The 16,455-nt window shown below is 33.0% G+C and overlaps 1 protein-coding gene across 1 annotated transcript in view; it reads left to right on the forward strand.

Moving 5' to 3' along the window:
• The window catches only part of LOC127855089 (medium-chain acyl-CoA ligase ACSF2, mitochondrial-like), a 30,417-nt gene extending 16,788 nt beyond the window's left edge, over nt 1–13,629 (forward strand). Inside the window, exons 14-18 of the mRNA XM_052390446.1 lie at nt 9,327–9,474; nt 9,882–9,934; nt 10,246–10,303; nt 10,569–10,640; nt 11,925–13,629. Coding sequence (XP_052246406.1) covers nt 9,327–9,474; nt 9,882–9,934; nt 10,246–10,303; nt 10,569–10,640; nt 11,925–11,996 — 403 coding nt within the window. The 3' untranslated portion in view covers nt 11,997–13,629. The remainder of the gene's footprint in view (nt 1–9,326; nt 9,475–9,881; nt 9,935–10,245; nt 10,304–10,568; nt 10,641–11,924) is intronic.
• Nucleotides 13,630–16,455: the final 2,826 nt, after the last annotated feature.

Here is a 16,455-nt window from a genome sequence, read left to right on the forward strand (position 1 = left end):
CATATTTACACAAACATTTGTATAATTAATCGTACATCAGTCTATCAGGTCTTTGTCTTCTTCTCATTGGGCGGAGATATTGCTGTGGTTGTTGTTGAAATGTTCGTAAAACTCTTACTAAATTGTAATGAAAAGTAATTAATTATCGAATCGAAAAAGAGGGAAGAAACCAAAAAATTAAGCCAAAAATTACCAATTTCATGATATGTAGAATATCTAAAAAATAAAAATAATTATAAGTTTATTTTATCACATCTTCTATGAAACACAGTTATGTAGCTATCTGAATTGACCAGTCGCCAAAGTATCGATCGCTCCGCCCACATTGATGGTGATTGTGGTACTAGCCTGTTAATAAACAGGAGGGCCATGATGGCCCTGTATCGCTCCACTGTTTTTTATGCGAAAAAGAGTGCAATGCGCATGGGTTGAAATGTACTCAAACATGTGACTTTCTCTTTCATCCCTCGTCCCACTGGGCGCTTAAAGTTGGAAGGGTGAGCATTTTTATATACGGAAAACGTTACTACGGTGTTAACTAAACAGACTTAAAAGCCCGGGAATTGTCGCACAGGTCCTTTGTTTATAACGTAGGTACATTTATCTCTCCAAAAGATATTGTCGTTCTTTCTATTTGACATATTTATAGATGCTTAAGATCAAATCTACGCATGTTCTACAAGATTAATGGAGATTCCTTCATTCAATCATGGTAGAGAACTATGGTTATGGACAGGAAGATTTTTAAAGTTTGCACAAAAGAGGCTTTATATAAGCATATGTTCAGTTTTGTGACCCCCGGGGCAGGGTCAAATTTGAGCCCAGGAGAATAATTTGAACAAATTTGGTAGATGTCACTACATACCAGATTTAATAGCCCTATGCTCTATAATTATACCCACGATGTGCTTATCGATCGAATATCAATATCATTGTTATAGCGGTTTCTTTGATTTGTTTGCGCACACTGCGGTTTCTTTGATTTGTTTGTGCGGACTGGTTTATTAACGGTCTTTGATGTTAAATTAACATGCATGTGAGACAAAACAATATGTTTTGTATTTTGCGTTAAGAGAAATATAGCATTGTTTCGTTATATGTTCTGAATGTATTATTATCACTGTGAACTGTAATCAATTTCATAATATCGGAGATAAAAGTTAAAAAAACAACAATAAACGATTATTTGATATTGTTAGTAGCCAACCTAGGCTTAGACATTTTTTTATCGATGTTAACTATTATTAAAACATGTTTGTTACAATAGCATATGATAAAATCAATTGATAAAATCAATTGAGAAAACTCGTATGTTTCCGTTACCCTTTCTCATTTTCAGAAATACAAGATATAGAATTGTCTTATAGCAAAAACAACTTACATAACAGATGATTATGCTCAATCCACTTCTCAAGACAAGAGGCCCACGAGGGCCTGAATCGCTCTTCTGCTATAAACACTGTGCAAGTTTGGAAAAAATAAGATGGAATATGTGTTCTTAATCGCGCAAACAATCAGAATTTTCTCAAATTCAAGGGAAGATTATTGTGTACTTATTTCTCCGATACTGCTCATATTCAATAGGGTTCAAGTCCTCATTGATATAAAGGTGCTGTGCAAATTTGGAAATAATTGGATGAAAACTGTGGAATTAATTGCGTAAACAAGCGGGATTTCAAAATTTTCTCATATTCAAGGGGAAGTCATTCTGGACTTATTGCTCCGATATTGCTCTTTTAAAAAAGGGTTAGGGTCCTCATTGATACAAAGACACTGTGCAAGTTTGCCAAGAATTGGATGAAAATTATGTTCTTTATCACATAATAAAATGAATTTTCATTTTTATTGACACATTCAAGGGGAGATTATTCTGGACTTATAACTCCGATATTGCTCATTTTCAATAGGGTTTGACTCATCATTCAGATAAAGACACTCTGCAAGTTGGGAAATGATTGGATTGAAACTGTGGACTTTATTGCGTTAAAAAGCCTTATTTCACAATTTTCTCAAATTCAAGGGGAGATCATTCTGGACTTTTTACTCTGATGTAACCCATTTTCAATAGGGTTCGAGTTCTCATTAATATAAAGACACTGAACAAGTTTGAAAAGAATCGGATGAAAACTGTGGACTTTATCGCGTAAACAAGAAAAAGTTAAACGCACGCACGGACGGACGACGGAAACCACGCCATGACATAAGCTCTTCAGGCCTTCGGCCAGGAGAGCTAAAAACCGATGTAGACAGCACCATGTCATTGGTGTCACTGCGCTTATGATACCATCATAATGGCACTTAATATCGCCTTCTGCTACGTCGATTGTTTCCAAATACTCCATTTGTGTGAATCTAATGTAGCATCATCAGTTCATCTGAAAATGATAAGATACTGCATTAGGAAAAGATTTTAGAATTCTATAGAGTATCACATAAAAGCAAAGACCTATAGATAACGGCATCTCCAAAATCAATGTCACGTGACCCGCGTCCGCCGTTAGATATTATCGCATAGCGCTATCGCGAAGACGAGAGTTTCCAATCTGTGTTATCTATAGGTCTTTGATAAAAGGAATAGGATACAACAACCTTATATTGTTATTATTATTATTATAATTGAGACACTTTCAACAGAAAGGGAGATGATAAATATGCTAATGTAAATAGAAATTTTTATACAGCTAGTTTGTTTTTTAGGTTTAAGTATCTGTTTAAGCTTATTCATATGATATAGAACTTTTTTTATTATTATTTAAAACAATAGTTTGTTTTAAGGTTTAAATACCTGCTGAAGGTTATTCTCCCTACTCGTTCGATTCCATTTGCAGCTAGTGTAGACACCCTTTCCCTCATAGATAAGATAAGATAGTTTATTAAAGTCTCATATGTGCAGTCCAAATGTGTTTCCCAAATACATACGTCTTGAAGTTCATAACAAGAACTGTTTGTCACACTCAAACACATTATCATCATCATCAGCAGCAGCATGATTAAAGTCAAGATGTAATATTATAATCAAAAAGATATGAGTTGTCAATACTTGTCAGATATAAGCCGTCAATGAAGCATCAGCGAAAAATTTAAGTCTTCATGCGCATGCCAAATATGCAAGTCAACACAAAGATGCGGGTCATTGGGATTACACTAACTCGTGTTTGTTATAAGCCACTACTTATCGTCATCGGCTAAAATAGACCCCTAATTATCGTTATCGACTAAAATAGCGTCATCGACATGTAATAGCGAATTTTCTAACTGGGTGATAATTGATGATCATAAAAGTATTCTTCTTCTTCGTATTATTATTATTTAAATAAAAGTCTCTGCTTTTTTAGATGGGTGAGAATTTTGAATGATAGAGGAAATATACATATAGCTTAAAGCAATATATGGACAGATGCATCTAGTTAACATTATGATGGTATCATAAGCGCAGCTGGTAGAGTTAACTTTGAAGTGAAGAGAAACAAAACGAGTTGTACTTGATCGATACAACTGATTTTTATATCAAACAAACTAAAACACCATTTACTATAATATCATCATAAATATTAGGTTTTGCTTTATAAAATTTCATGTATAGTCCCATAGATAATAATTTGTTGTTTACACTTTGTTAACATAAAAGTGCAAAGTCTTATAAATTGTATATATATACCCCCACTGTGTATTGTATGGAAAGACTTAAATAAACTCTTACCGGGGTTATTATCCCCACGCTTTTTGAAAAGCGTGGGGATATTGTGGTTATCTCCGCCGTCTGTCCGTCTGTCCGTCCGTCTGTCCGTCCGTCGTTTTAGGAAATTAAAATGAACCGTTAAACTAAATTTAGATTCACATTGTACATGCATGAAATACATGCTGGCGAATTCGATTATACAGCCTTTTTCGATTTCAGAATAAAATATCTGGCTTATTTCGCATTTTTCGACACATGTTCTTCTTCACTTTTATTTTAATTTATTTTAAAATATATGTTTAATAAGTGTTTTACACATTTTATATAAATTAACAAATATTTGACAAAATCGTATAAACTCGCTTTAAAAGGTGGTTGATTAATGATCGCGAAAATCATTCCTTATCCTGATGCTTTTTAACCAGGTTTTCCGAATGAAAAAACTGGTTCTTAGATTGGCGAATGTCGGCGGGCGGGCGGTCGGGCTGGCGGGCGGAACAAGCTTGCCCGGGTCATAACTTTGTCGTTCATTGTCAGATTTAAAAATCATTTGGCACATTTGTTCACCATCATTAGACGGTGTGTCGCGCGAAAGAATTACGTCGATATCTCCAAGGTCAAGGTCACAATTTGAGTTTGAAGGTCAAAAATGGCCATAAATGAGCTTGTCCGGGCCATAACTTTGTCGTTCATTGTCAGATTTTAAAATAATTTGGCACATTTGTTCACCATCAATAGACGGTGCGTCGCGCGAAAGAATTACGTCGATTTCTCCAAGGTCAAGGTCACAATTTGAGTTTGAAGGTCAAAAATGGCCACAAATGAGCTTGTCTGGGCCATAACTATGTCATTCATTGTGACATTTTAAAATAAATTGGCACATTTGTTCACCATTATTGGACGATGTGTCGCGCGAAAGAATTACGTCAATAGCTCCAAGGTCAAGGTCGCCACAATTTAAAATACTAGTAGATTGATTTTGAAATAACTATGTAACTATTAACAATCAGTAACAATGCACATTTTGATTTTGAGTTGTCAAAGCGGCGCAATAGGGGGCATTGTGGTTCTGACGAACACATCTTTTGTTTTTTTAAATTGAAATCAAGGTCAATTTTACACAAGGGGGGTAACAATACACATTTTGAATTGTCTCCCTTTATCAGACTTTTTTTCAACTGAAAACCTGGTTTTGTGACAATTTTGACCCTTGTTGTCACTTGTAATTGTGCCATTATTATAATTGTAATTATGATTATCATGATTATGACATTGATATTGATTCTTCTTCTTTTAATTATTATTATTATTATTATTATTATTATTATTATATTTATTATTATTATTATTATTATTATTATTATTATTATTATTATTATTATTATTATTATTATTATTATCTTTGCCGTTGTTGTGATTATTGTTACATGTCCTACTATTATTACAAACTTTCTTTCTGTAAACATATGCTTAATTCATCTTTACCGTATTAAGAATTAATAACTATAAAATATCAAAGCATCTATATATACAAGCTGCAAATTGGTTCACATTGCTTATATGACTTCCCCCATACAACAAAATGTACCACACTTAAACCGGAAACATGATGTGTATTTTGTAACATGCATATAATATGTTCCCCATGTTGTATCTATGTATACCTGGGAGAAATAAAGTATTGTTCTGTTCTGCAATCGATTTCATGACATGAGAATTTTATCAAACAGTATCAAACCGACTGTATGTAATTTTTCACTCGATCAATTATATATATATATATATATATATATATATATATATATATATATATATATATATATATATATATATATATATATATATATATATATATATATATATATATATATACACACTGAGAGACTTTAAAAACGCTGCAGTTGTAAAAGTAACGAAATGGTAAAGTATACATTCTTCAATTTGTATGATATTTGGCAATAATGAGCAAAGGTATGTAACAAGCAATTTCCGAAATTTTTATTGAAAAAATATAACAATCAAAGGAAATAACACAAATCTAGGGGTAACAACCTTAACATTGAAATTCGCAAGTGTACAAAAATCAATAACGCGTTTAACTTCCATACGAAGCAATGCAGGCAGTGCATCTTCGTCTCATCGACAACACAATGTTAGTAATTTGTTGTTAGGGAATGTTATTCCACTCGCGTATTAAGGCTTGACGTAACTGGTTGAGATTTCTAGGGGCTGGACGATGGGCTCTCAAGCGTCTTCCTAACTCGTCCCAGACAAGCTCAATGGGAGACATGTCAGGCGATAGCGATGGCCATTTTAACGCAGCTATTCCATTTGTGGCAAGGAAAGCTCTTGTAAGTCGAGCCGAATGTGCAGGTTCATTGTCTTGTTGGAATAATCATCCTCTGAGATTACGCTGCAAAAATGGAGCAACAACAGGAGCTTATAGGGTGTCTATGTATCGCCTAGCGGTGACATTGCTCTGGAGAATGACAAGATCAGTTTTGTGAAATTGGGAAATCCCAGCCCACACATGAATGCCGCCACCAAAGCCACGATTAAACTTTTGTATGCATTGTTCATTCAACCTCTCACCTCTCGAACGATACACTCTAATACGTCCATCACAGTTCTAAAACATTGAACTTAGATTCATCTGAAAATAGAACTGTACCCCATTGTCGTCGGGTCCACCGATGATGTATTCGTGCCCAAAATAGTCTCGTAGCTTTGTGTTTATCGGTCAAAATGTATCCCTGTTTATGTCTACTACAACGTAAACCAACGGCACGCAGTCTACGTATGACGGTTCGGGCATGGATTGGTCGTCTGAAAAATAAAAGTGACTGAACAGTCTCTAACTTCGGTGGATTGTCAAATATTGTACAAGCATCATAAAATGATAAAATATGGCGCACAACTTACCCACGGATACCAATTGTTTGTCTGGCACTCTGGGTGGCAGACCGGGAGCGGTAACGTCTGTGAACGCGTTGAAGGTTGGCGTCCTGTCTCGGCGTTGTTATCTTGGGCTGACCCGGGCGTGGAGGTCTTTAATACTTCCAGTGACGTCTTATCTTTCCCGAAGGCGATTAATCGTTGATCTCGCGCAATTAAACTGACGCGCGACGTCGGTTACGCCACTTCCGGCCTCAGCATACCAACAACCTCTGAACGCTCATGTTCTAGTCTAGTAAGCGTGGCATGCTAGCGAACACTTTTTAAAACTATATTTTGTGTTTTTCTTGTGTGCTAATCTATAACATACACATACAACAGGTTTATATTTTATTTCGTGGATATAATCGTGAAGAAATAGGTGTATTTGCGGATTATAGCGTGTATAAATTGTTTTACTTGTAAATAACATATAATTTATAATTAAAAAAATCAAACTTATTTTTTAATCATGAAAAAATGTTTTTATAAAGTGGAGCGTTTTTAAAGTCCCTCAGTGTATATATATATATATATATATATATATATATATATATATATATATATATATATATATATATATATATATATATATATATATATATATATATATATATATATATATATATTTAAATATATATATTATAAGTAGGGATTATATATATATATATATATATATATATATATATATATATATATATATATATATATATATATATATATAATCCCTACTTATATAATATATATATTTAAAAATAACATCTGCATATATCAATTATTCTAAAATATATTTCATTTAAGATTTAAAAATAACATCTGCATATATCTTTCTGAAACATTTTTCATTAAAGATTTAAAAATAACATCTGCTCATATCATTTCTTCTGGAATATTTTTTATTAAAGATTTTAAAATAAAACAAGTTGGTTCATTATTTTTCATCTAGGTATTTTTAAATACACTTTTGTCTTGTACATATTTTGTGTAATTATTTTCTTCAATGTTCTAAAATAGTTTCATCTTCATTTGATATAAACTGTCCAAAAAACAGTCATTAATAGTTTAGATATAAATTATGTGACAACTCTTATCAAATAATGATCTCACCCGTGTTCCATTTGTTGTTTAATCGAGATGGTGTGTTTATCAATTCTTAAATGTTTTGTTCATACGTAATGTGCTTACAGTTTTCTTGGTATATTTAAAGTGCTGAATATTTGCATTTATTGTCATTTTCCTCACTACTCCCTTAATGTGATTAGTTGAATACTATGTGTTTGCAGCTAGTTTCATATACTGTCAAAAACCAGTCATTAATTGTTTAGATATAAATTATGTGACAATTGTTATCAAATAATGATCTCACCCGTGTTCCATTTGTTGTTTAATCGAGATGGTGTGTTTATCAATTCTTAAATGTTTTGTTCATACGTAATGTGCTTACAGTTTTCTTGGTATATTTAAAGTGCTGAATATTTGCGTTTATTGTCATTTTCCTCACTACTCCCTTTATGTGATTAGTTTAATACTATGTGTTTGCAGCTAGTTTCATATTGCTTGAATGCTCATGCATTCATAACACGTACAATATTCCTATTTATCTAAGGTTCAACAAATAAAACTTATAATCTGATTGTATCTTGTCTTTCCATAATTCTCCACATTGTGGAAAACTATACCAAACACGTTCTCGCTTTTGAAATACATTAAAAAATATATCGGGGCGCATAAAAAAGCGCCAAATCATTTAAAACGTTTGCGCGCCTATTATGTGGTTCAATACCACTCGCTTTTCAAATACATTCAAAATTATATCGGGTTCAGCGAAAAAAAGCGACAATAGTCGTTTGCGTGTTGATATTGTGGAACCGCTTCTAATACCAAGTAGTCACGCACAACTGACAGGTGAATTACACGCTCATTACACGGAAAACAATAAACGCCGATTTATAACCATACCCATAAGCGAATACAATCATAACAACACCAGGTAAAACCAATAACTCACATCCTTGCACCTGGACTATCGATCGACTTGACCCGCTCCACGCGCTCCACACAAGATGGCTGCCAGATTCTTCTATCGATCGATTTGACTCGCACCACAAAGCGCACCACTAGCACCACCGCTTCAAAAGGCACATCCGCCCCAACCTCACCCGCACCTAAAAGCACCTAACAAAATGGCCGCCAGATTCTTCAAATAACACTATTAACACGTGCAGTTCAGAATGTGGTGCAGACTTGCTAAGTCTGACAACTTTGTCCAGACGGTCAGATATAAGTCCATGGTTTACTAGTATCCAGTTTACACCTGATACTTCGTTTCGGGTGAACTAATTTGCTATCTAGAATGGCTGTAGTTATAATATAAGCAACAACATTATTCCAACTTGTCATGTTCTTTTCATGTGAGGACGTGTGTCAACGTCTCCAAATATGTGACCCCAAATATACTGCGACTTTCTCGTCTGGTATCCATTTACTGTCTACATCAACCGATGTGAAGATATAACCAAAATATAAACACCGTTACTCAAATTACCAATAAAAAATGTAATCTAAAGGAAAATGGTAAAGTGATTTCACACGGTAGAGTATTCAATGCTATTTATCAGAGATATATAATACGCATGTGTCTTCAGTACTGGATATGTAATACGGTATTTAATGTGCGAACAAGTCCTAATAAAAAATACCATCTGTATTCCAGCGATATTGGAATCATGGACGAGACGGGACATGTTCGCTTCATCGGACGTAAGGCCGAGTGCGTCCGGTTCAAGCACTTCTCTGACACCATCTACCCTAGTGTTATATTTGACGCTGTGAAGAAAGACTCGAGGGTTCTGAACGCAAAGGTATGTGGAAATAACAGTATGAGAAACACATAGTCAGACATACTCTATCACGATTTTCAAAACGAATCCAAAAATAATTCACAAAATTATCAAATGAACACCGCATACAGAGGTCAAATTCTTAAGCGATGCGAATATAATGCATTTCAATAGCAATTGTTATTATTCTATCATTGTGCAATTATTTGTACCATTACCCTCGTTTATTAGCCCATATGTCTCAGTAATATGGTTGTTCAATATTTAGATACAGGGCCCTGGAGGAAGTCATTTTAATGAAGAATAATAAACAGTTAATGCGATTCAAATCCATCTTAGAATGCATACACGTATATAAATGGTAATTTACATAATTGAAATGTTAGGTCTACTGTACTCGAAAATGTTATACGTAGTATTTGTTCCAGGTTGTGGGAATTCACAATGACCAAATAGGTGACGACATATGTCTTTGTGTGGAGTAAGTGACCTATATATTACAACGTTATACCCACTGGGCATTTAATTGTTACAACGAAAACTGCATCAACTGCAATACGTCCCGTTGCTTTAAGCCACTTGTTTATATCACGATTACACGCTAGTTGAAGATGCAAAAGCTTAATAAAAATACATTAATTCAAAACGTTAGCTGAATTGTAGCAAACCAGAAACTTTTAATAAAATAGCAAAGATAAACAAAGAAATTGGTAAATATCTAGTTATTCAATTTAGTAATTGGTACTGCAAAGTGCTGAATGTTGCTGATTGTTGTTTTTCACCTTCTGATAGGGTTGGCGAGAACTCCGATGTGACAGAAGACCAATTAAGGCAACTGCTGGAAAATGAGGTGAGCAAAAACAAAGATCTATCAAATATGTCTGAAAAAAACAACACAAACAAATAAACAGTATTACACATTTTAAACATATGTATTGACCAGTTTCTTGTGTTCACATATTTTAAGATTGTTTCTCTTTATAAGTTTAAATGCAAATTAGGTTTTTGTTCAGTGGTACAAATCTATCATAAAACAAGCCATGCGAATGATTTCCACAAATATCTCTTTAATTTGTTTACCTGTATTTATGTTTACACTACCATATATTGTGTAGGTGCACGAAAACTCGAGGCCAGATTTTTATTTTATCTTTGAGAAGTTCCCTAGGACAGGTCCAAGGCAAAAGGTACATTTAAAGTCTTTTCGCTATGATATATAAGTTAATAAAGAATATTTTAATGTGATGCATTAAATGAGAAATGTTAAAAGAGCTTCGGACAGTTCTGCTCACGATTTGCTCAAGTGAGTTTATTAAATGTTTAAAAAAAAATCCAGCATGTAAGCCCGAATGAACATCTGGAATTTGCATATTTACAAACTATGCAAAATAGAAAACGCTATAACTTGTTGTAAAACATTTAATTATTATCTGAAAACTGGTTGACAATCTTTGTTGCGTGGTAAAGCATAAAGATCTATGCAAACGGAAAATCCCAAATATTTTTGGTGATTTGGTCATATGAAACATATTTTGGGTCTGCAACTTCTACGAGTAAACGTGTCGGTATCTGCTTTGTGCTAAGCATGACTGTGATACTGTCAAAATGTCCTACATCGGAGCATAATTTAGTTTCACTGCTCGATTTAAACACTGTATTGAGTGTTTTTCTAAGAAAAGTATTTAATGTCAAATATTCCTTTACAAATTTTAATTCAGTGTTGGAACAAGCCGAAATGCGAAATTAAAAGACTGTTATACATGAGAACGTCAATGAAGCATTTTTAATTTATATCTGGATTTTTTTTAACAGAGCAACTTTTATATCCTAGCTTGTTATGACAAAAAGTCTTCTTTTGTCGTTTACATTCTCGTAGGAGGATTGCACAAAAATCGTTCTCATTTTAATGTTTGTGGATGTAATGCCGCTAAGTAGTTTTGAGATAAACCATCCGCGGCATTAATCTTTGAGTTTGTTGACTATCGTTTTCAACAGCAAAACAACAACAACAATGTCGTATATCTGTTTATGAATATATTTGTTGATATAGGTATACAAATGTAAGACTTGTTTTTAAAAGTGGGAAACGCTCTTCAAACTAGCTTGTAGTAAAATAATACATGCTTTGATCAAGTTTCATGCTCCCTCATCTCTTTCCAGCCATGATTTTAAACGACACTCAACTCATTCAAACTTCTGCGATATATGATAAGAACTATTCCTCTATTCAATTTTATGTTAACTGGAAAAATATGTGACCTTTACCGTGTTCACCAGCCTTCAATATGACCATATGACCCAACATGACCTAATTACCCAACATGATCAAATTCTAATTGGCCTTAATATGGGAGATGTTCAGACATTCAAGGAACGTTGAACAAAAGTTCACGATACTTTTCTTTACACTTTGCATATAAAATCAAGCAAAAAGCAATAACTTGTATAAAAATAACCTCAATCTATTTAAGATCGCGTATCAGGATTTGAGAGAGACCGTTGCTGAAAAGCTTCAACAGATAAAGTTACAGACGGGTCAGTGATGCTCTGCAACATGAACCGTTTAAAGAACTGAACTTTATAAAGATTGGTAGGAATTCAGTCCGTTTTCTATTAGATACTTATAGATACATTTAAACAAGAATGGCACGTTACATTAAGTAACAGTCCTGTATTGGGCATGTATGGAGTTATTAAATATACAATGGTATACGAACCTTATTTTGATTTGTAAAGGAATTTGCGTGTTCACTTTGTTAAGATAAGAACTTTCTGTACAAATATTGAGAATCCAAACAAGGAGGTATACGCGCAATTTTATTCCATGAAATGAAAGATACGGTTTATGTTGCAATAGTAGATATTGAAGATGAGTTTCACTTCGTTTGTATTTGTCAATGTTATAGTGTTTTAAGACAAAAATACATTACACGTTATTATGTTTTGATCCACCTGTGTTTAAGTATCACCAATTACTGAATTCATCCACAAAAAAAAATCGTCAAGTTGTGCAAATATATAAAAGAAGCACGTGTAATTCGCAATTCGTAGATCAATATTACAATACAGTATAACCGGTATCACTTACAAAATCTTCCTGTCATTTAAAGAATATATGTTAGAAACATTAATATATGCATATATTTCATTTGTTTTGAACTTACATGTATTGAAAATGTAACATACTTACTTGTTTATTTTATGTATTTAGACGATGTACGTATGTATAAGTCTAAATAAAATGTATTTTCTGTTCTGTTCATATTGTGAAATGTCTGCAAAAATGACATTGGAATCGAAGTTTTTATGAGAAAGTATCAAAATATAGTTTTTAAAAAGTGTTAAGGTGTGTTTGTGTTAAAGATTGATAGAACAAGAGTGGGAAGCATCATAATCTTATTCAATTATAGTGTACACCATGTCAAAATGAAGAAAATTACCAAAAAGATATACCTTTTAATTGGTGATTAAGAAGGATGTAAGAACGTGTTTATTAAACATAAGTTTACCATTTCTAAATTGAAAACAATACATTACTCTAGTTTTGTTCAAAAACAAATCTTGCAGAAATGTAATTTCTTGTCAGATTGTGTTTCAATCATTGGCTTTGCACTTTTCAGATCATACTGTTAGTACGAATTTCATAAGTCTGTTAATCGACGTCGTGTTATTTTTGCGCATTCACCAAGAACCATACACGCAGGGACACATTTATTTTGTTGGTGTTATGTGGAAAGACAAACCCAGGATCTAAAATACCTAAGTTGCTATGTTAAACTACTACTTTGTAATGTTTTTTATTGAGTTATTGTTTAATGTAACTAGAACTTTTGAATAATTAGGTGCCTTCTAACATATTATGAATATATTAAACTGTGTACGTATGTACACATTGTTATACATTGTCACGTGAACACCGTTCATAATACAAATAATGTTAATTTTTATGAATTGGGTCATGCGGAACATGAGTTAGTGTTGTTGTATTGAACTTCGTCTTATTATCTTACTTTAATGCATTGCACATTATAAACAGGATTTTGTTTTTTAATTGTATATTTATAATAATGTTGTATTATGTCGACAAGCATTGCTTTCCTAGTATGTAGATTATTAAAATTCTTTATATTATTGATGGATTTAGAAAAATCATAATAATAAACAGATTTTAACAAACTTCATAGAAATTATCATTAATTGTCGGTCAATTTCATACGTAGATCACCAAAGCTCAAAGTATATTTAACAAAAAACCAAAATGGTCAGATTATTTGGCGTATATCAGCGTCTAGTGACCCTTCTGCTAAATCTGTTTAAAGTCCTTTCGATTTGGGGGAGGCATTCTAAACACGGCCATGGAGTCACATTATTTATATAGGCTAATATAGCGAAATGACTAAAATATATTCTCTAAAACATAAAGAACAAGATGAGTAACATATGAAACATAGCATCGTATGGTATTCATTTGTCTAACAAATTCGTCAAAGGGACTGTCAACCACGAATGACGAAAAAAGAAAAGTTCTAAAATACCGTATTTTTTTACAATTTTGTTAGTTTATATTGATTAACATATCACAACTAGTATATTACATTACTTAAACAAATTTCATAATTTCAGTATATTCGGTAATAAAATTTCGCGATGTGAAATCGAAAGTACATCGCGAAAATAGGTGACATAACGATTCACACACTATAAATAACGCAAGTAGATTGATCATTTTATATATAAAATATAAACAATTCACTACGCATGCACAATTTGCATTTCTGGGTTCACAACGTGTCGATGATGATTAATCTACTAGTGTTATTTATAGTTAACTGGTAGTTACCTGGTAGACATACCCAGTAAAATGTATTACCAAATATACAGAAAATATGATAACTTAACAACTTTTTTCAAGTACTGTAATATACCAGTCGGGATATTTTAATCAATATAAACTAATAATTATAAAAAAATACGGTATTTTACAACTTTTCTTTTCTTCGTCGTCGTGGTTGACAGTCCCTTTAAAATCATGACCTTTGGGTTAACATTGGCCCGCTATGTTGTGCATTTGGCTAAGGCGACCGTTTGCCAATGAAGGTTAGAAGCCCGATTGAAAGATAAGATCGACCTCCATAAATGTACTACAGGTGGTTAGCGTTTGGCTGTGATACAAATTAGTAAAAACATCATTTTGAATGAAAAATAATCACATTATAACAAAAAATCACTTCTCTGAAAATAATGAGTTTTTTTTCAGAAGAGTAGATTATTCGTTATAATTTGATTATGTTTCATTCAAAATGATGTTTTTACCAATGAATATCATAGCCACACGCTAACCACCTGCGCTACATACAAATTGGCTAATGTGAACATTAATTAATGTGAAAAAGCGTATAATTTTGCAATTGGATTTAAATATTGAGGTTGTTATCCGTAACAACAATTTCGAACAATGTTGTGGCAGTAAAAATGTATATATATTGCCGCAACTTCATTCTGCAACGAAGTGAACTACCTCAGCCTCAGGTGTTGATTTAATGATAATTATTGTTATGCCCCCGAAGGAGGGCATAAAGTGATCGGACTGTCCGTCAGTCCGTCCGTCCGTCTGTCCGTCTGTCCGTCACTCTTTCAGTTTAGGTTTCGAAAAAGGCTCATAACTTCTATGTCGATTCAGATAGCAATTTCATATTTGGCATACATGTGTATATGGACAAGGGCTTTCATTGCGCACACAAATTTTGACCCCTGTGACCTTGACCTTGAACTGAAGGGTATGCGTTTAGGTTTCGAAATCTGCGTTTAGGTTTCGAAAAAAGCTCATAACTTCTATCAAGCGTTTATAGGGGACATATGTCATCCTATGGTGACAGTTCTTGTTCTTGTCTTATTTTTTTCTGGCTGTTTTACATGAACATTTACCTTATGATTTAATGAATAACCATAAATGAACTTTACGGGTATTTTCAAAGCATTAGCTATTTTCATGTGTGGTTATTTGTTTCGAACTACTTCCTTTTTATTGTCTCCACTATGCGTCGTTGCATTCTTGTGTGCATTGGAATCATATGCTCTAAATCGATATCTTATAGTGGTCAAACATATACTAAATCATAGTAGCATTTGTCATAAGTATTTAATAAGATAACTCACGGAAAAGTGTCTGCAAAGAGTTTTTCAAATGTTCTAATCGTTTTTACAGTGGTCTTACATGCTTATTTACGAGGAAATGTTGTTTTTATATTTAGCATTTATAATTGTTGTTAATGTATTTCTAATGAACGCTTCATGTTGTTAATTATTTTTATACATCTGATTTTATTTGTTGTTTGTTCGTTGTGAATGATGATATTAGATCATCCACTTTTTGTCGAACCTTTTGTCTAAGTGAGCGCCACGAAACGATGCATTTAATATTTTGTGTACTAGCCGAACACAGTCCTTAGTATTGTTTAATGTGTGATTTTAAGAAGAAATATCTGCAGACCTCGCTTTAATCATGTCCGCTATTTTATAAATTACCATGTACAACTTACGGTCATATAGAATAATTCCAATAATGAAGTTAACATGTAGACATTAAAGGGCCAAAGAAACCGGACCCATATTATCAAATCATTCAAAAAAGTATCGAAGAATTAATAAGGCATTTTTTATGTCAAGCTAAATAAAATCGATTATAATATATTTGCCATTATATATAATAATAAAATTTTTAGAAGTTACCTCCATTTTACTCCTTTTAAGAAAGTCCCTTCAATTATAACATGATCACTCAAAAATAGTTCAACAAATTGAAACCAATTCAGCGATCTGTAATTACAGCCTTTATATTGATCAACACATATTTAATTTCGACAATGTTTGGAACGATGAGAAAAAGTCACTAAACGAATCACATGTTCCTCAAGATTAAGAAGCATCACCAACTCATGGAACTGTAACGAATATACAATGTCGAGAAACATTTCAACTAGTACAGCATTCAAATATCAAAGC

Source organism: Dreissena polymorpha, chromosome 1 (genome assembly GCF_020536995.1).
Source record: "Dreissena polymorpha isolate Duluth1 chromosome 1, UMN_Dpol_1.0, whole genome shotgun sequence".
In the NCBI taxonomy this organism is placed as follows: Eukaryota; Metazoa; Mollusca; class Bivalvia; order Myida; family Dreissenidae; genus Dreissena; species Dreissena polymorpha.